The sequence below is a fragment of the Alligator sinensis genome, unplaced genomic scaffold (assembly GCF_000455745.1).
Source record: "Alligator sinensis unplaced genomic scaffold, ASM45574v1 scaffold685_1, whole genome shotgun sequence".
Lineage (NCBI taxonomy): Eukaryota > Metazoa > Chordata > Crocodylia > Alligatoridae > Alligator > Alligator sinensis.
In genome coordinates, this window is record NW_005842336.1 from 698,983 (window position 1) to 701,725 (window position 2,743).

A 2,743-nucleotide genomic window follows, 5' to 3' on the forward strand; every position below is an offset into this window, starting at 1 on the left:
GGCCCCGGCCCCGGCCCCGAACATGGCGGAGCAGCCCGGGGCGCCTCGCCCGACGCCGCCGCGGGCAGACGGGCGCTGAGGCGCTGTCCCGGGCCGGGCCGGGCCGCCGGCATGGCCCGCTGGATCCCCACCAAGCGCGAGAAGTACGGAGTCGGTGAGTGAGCGCCGTCGCCCGGGCACCCTCTCCATCCCGGCATAGCCCCCTCCTCCCCCCGTGCTCTCGGCCCCGTCTCCCTCCTCCTGCCCCTGCCCCACCACGGGCCCGTGCCGCCAGGGACCACGCACGAGTCCCTCGTCCTCAGCCCTTCGGGACGTATCCTCCCCCTGCTCGCCAGGTCCAGGTGCCCCCTGCACCCCCCCGCATTATAATGTAATTCCCTCTGTCCCCCTTCAGCAAGGTTTGATTTGTTCCCTCTTGATTTCTTTTTGCAGCGATACCTCTGTGACCCCCATTCTCTTTGCCTGCATACTTGTGGCCCCCATCCTTTTTGCCCCCAGGTCTGCACTACAAATATTCACTGGGACTTTGATTTGGCGTCGAGCCGCAGGGTGGGGAGACAGCCTAAGGTCTGCATGATTTGGTTCATGCGGCTTTGGTTTTTGTCATTCTCCAAGTTTGCCGTCTTGGAACCCATCTCTTTGGGTTTTTTTGTGGTGCTTGTTCACTTTTTTTGGTCTGCTTGAAACGGGGGGCGCTTCGGAGAGACGTTTGGGTGAGAGATGCAGTTTGGGCAGTAACTGCTGCAGGGTTAATAGCTCCCCAGGGATTAATAGGAGGAGAATCGGTGTCTGTGATGCTCCTGGGGAGAATGCAATAAAAGAGTGAATGACAGGGAATGAGCAGCAACAGCTTTTATTACCTGCCCTGGGTGTTTGTACCCGAAAGCTTGCAAAGAACTTTTTTCCCCAACTATTTGGTTGGTCTAATAAAAGAGATCACCTTGCCTGCCTATGTCCTTAGACCAACACAGCTACAACCAAAAACCCTGCCAGTTTGTTGTCATTTAAAAGATCTTCAAACACTAATTTCCTACCTCCTAGTCAGAGCCTTGTCTCAGACCTTGTGGTCAGTAAGTTCCCTTTTTTTTTATTTTTGGACGTATGACAAATTGAAAACCACAAGATCCTGAGGCTGTCTGGAAGATGCTCTGTAGATTACAGAAGAGGAGAACATTTCTCACAGGAACAAACTCTTAAGGAGAACTGATCTGTCCCTGTCGTTCTTCTCCCTGGGAAACATTTTGAAATGGGGAAGCATTTGCAAAGTGTGAAGCACTACTGAATTTCTCTTTGTTACAGTTATCTCAAAAGGGATCAAGGCCCCAATCCTCTACTGATTTGCAGAGAATAAAGTACCTGTAATAACCCCTTAACTTCATAAAAACTTCATGTGGGTCCTGGGATCTACGCATTTGCAGCTTCTTTGTAGGATCAGAGCTGAAATGCAGCTCTGTGTCTTAACAAAGTTATTACAGGCAGCACAGTCTTATCTGCTTGCTTTCTTGACTACTTTCAGGGTGTGTAATGTTATGTTCTCTGAACTTTGTTTCCTCCACTAGTGACAACATATGCACTGTGCTGCGGAGTTTTATTTTCATTGGTGGCACAGGAATTTGTGCAAATTGCAGGGGTTGCTTCTTAAGTGCTGTCTGCCTTGAGACTTGCAGCTCCTTATCATAGTAAGGGTAGGTTAAACACCTTAAACCTAATGCCAATTTTGAGACAGCTTTGATTTTTAGACACGACTCTGACTAAGACAGTACTATCAAAAGTAGCCTTGGGCAGCAACGTGACTCACGGAGACACTCCTCTGATCATAATTCTTCCTGGCTTCCGGGATTAGTAATTTGCTGCTGGGCTTTATCAGCAACAGGCTATGATGTCCCTGCTGCATACAAGGCGCTGGCCTGTATAGGAACCAAAGGTCTGTGTTCTGAGCATTCCCAGCCAAACAGGAGTAAGCAAGTGTGTGATACCCAGTTATTCCTGCATGCATAGTTATATAAAGGAGATGCTAATTTCCTTACTTGGATATGTAGTCCATTTCTTATTGTAGTTCATAATGGTTGTTTTTCATCTATTTTACAAGCATATTTAATTGGATTGCTACAGTAAATAACTTCAGTGAGTGAATGGTTGGTGCTTGTACTTTGTGTTAATGAGTTATTTTTGTTAGGCTTTATATTTGCATACCTAATATTACAAAGGCATGCATTAAGTGCTTTGCACTTAGGCCCCAATCCTCAAGTTAAAGCACATGCTTAATATTACTACCATGGGAGCTGTTCCTGCTAGTAAAGGTAGGCATGTAAGTGTCTGCAGGATAGACCACCTTCCCAACAACACACTCCTAGCCACCATGGACGCTACCAGCCTATATACCAACATCCCACACCAGGATGGCATCCAAGCCTGCCTTACATATCTACAGGAACAAGATTACAACTCAGAATACAGACCCAAAGATATTACTGACCTTATACACTTCATCCTCACACACAACAATTTCACTTTTAATAATCAACACTTCCTCCAGATGATGGGAACAGCTATGGGCACTAAAATGACCCCACAGTATGCCAACCTTTTTATGAGCTGTAAGAAGAAGACTTCCTCAAGAACTGCACCATCAAACCCTTGCTATACTTAAGATACATCGATGACATCTTTATCGTTTGGACTGAAAACCTGCAATCTCTGATTGAGTTCCATCAGAAATTCAACAATCACCATCCCTCCATCC

The 2,743-nt window shown here is 47.3% G+C and overlaps 1 protein-coding gene across 1 annotated transcript in view; it reads left to right on the forward strand.

Moving 5' to 3' along the window:
• Positions 1-11: 11 nt before the first annotated feature.
• The window catches only part of DOCK5 (dedicator of cytokinesis 5), a 128,171-nt gene continuing 125,439 nt past the window's right edge, over positions 12-2,743 (forward strand). Inside the window, exon 1 of the mRNA XM_006028706.3 lies at positions 12-154. Within this exon, the coding sequence (XP_006028768.1) occupies positions 112-154 (43 nt within the window). The 5' untranslated portion in view covers positions 12-111. The remainder of the gene's footprint in view (positions 155-2,743) is intronic.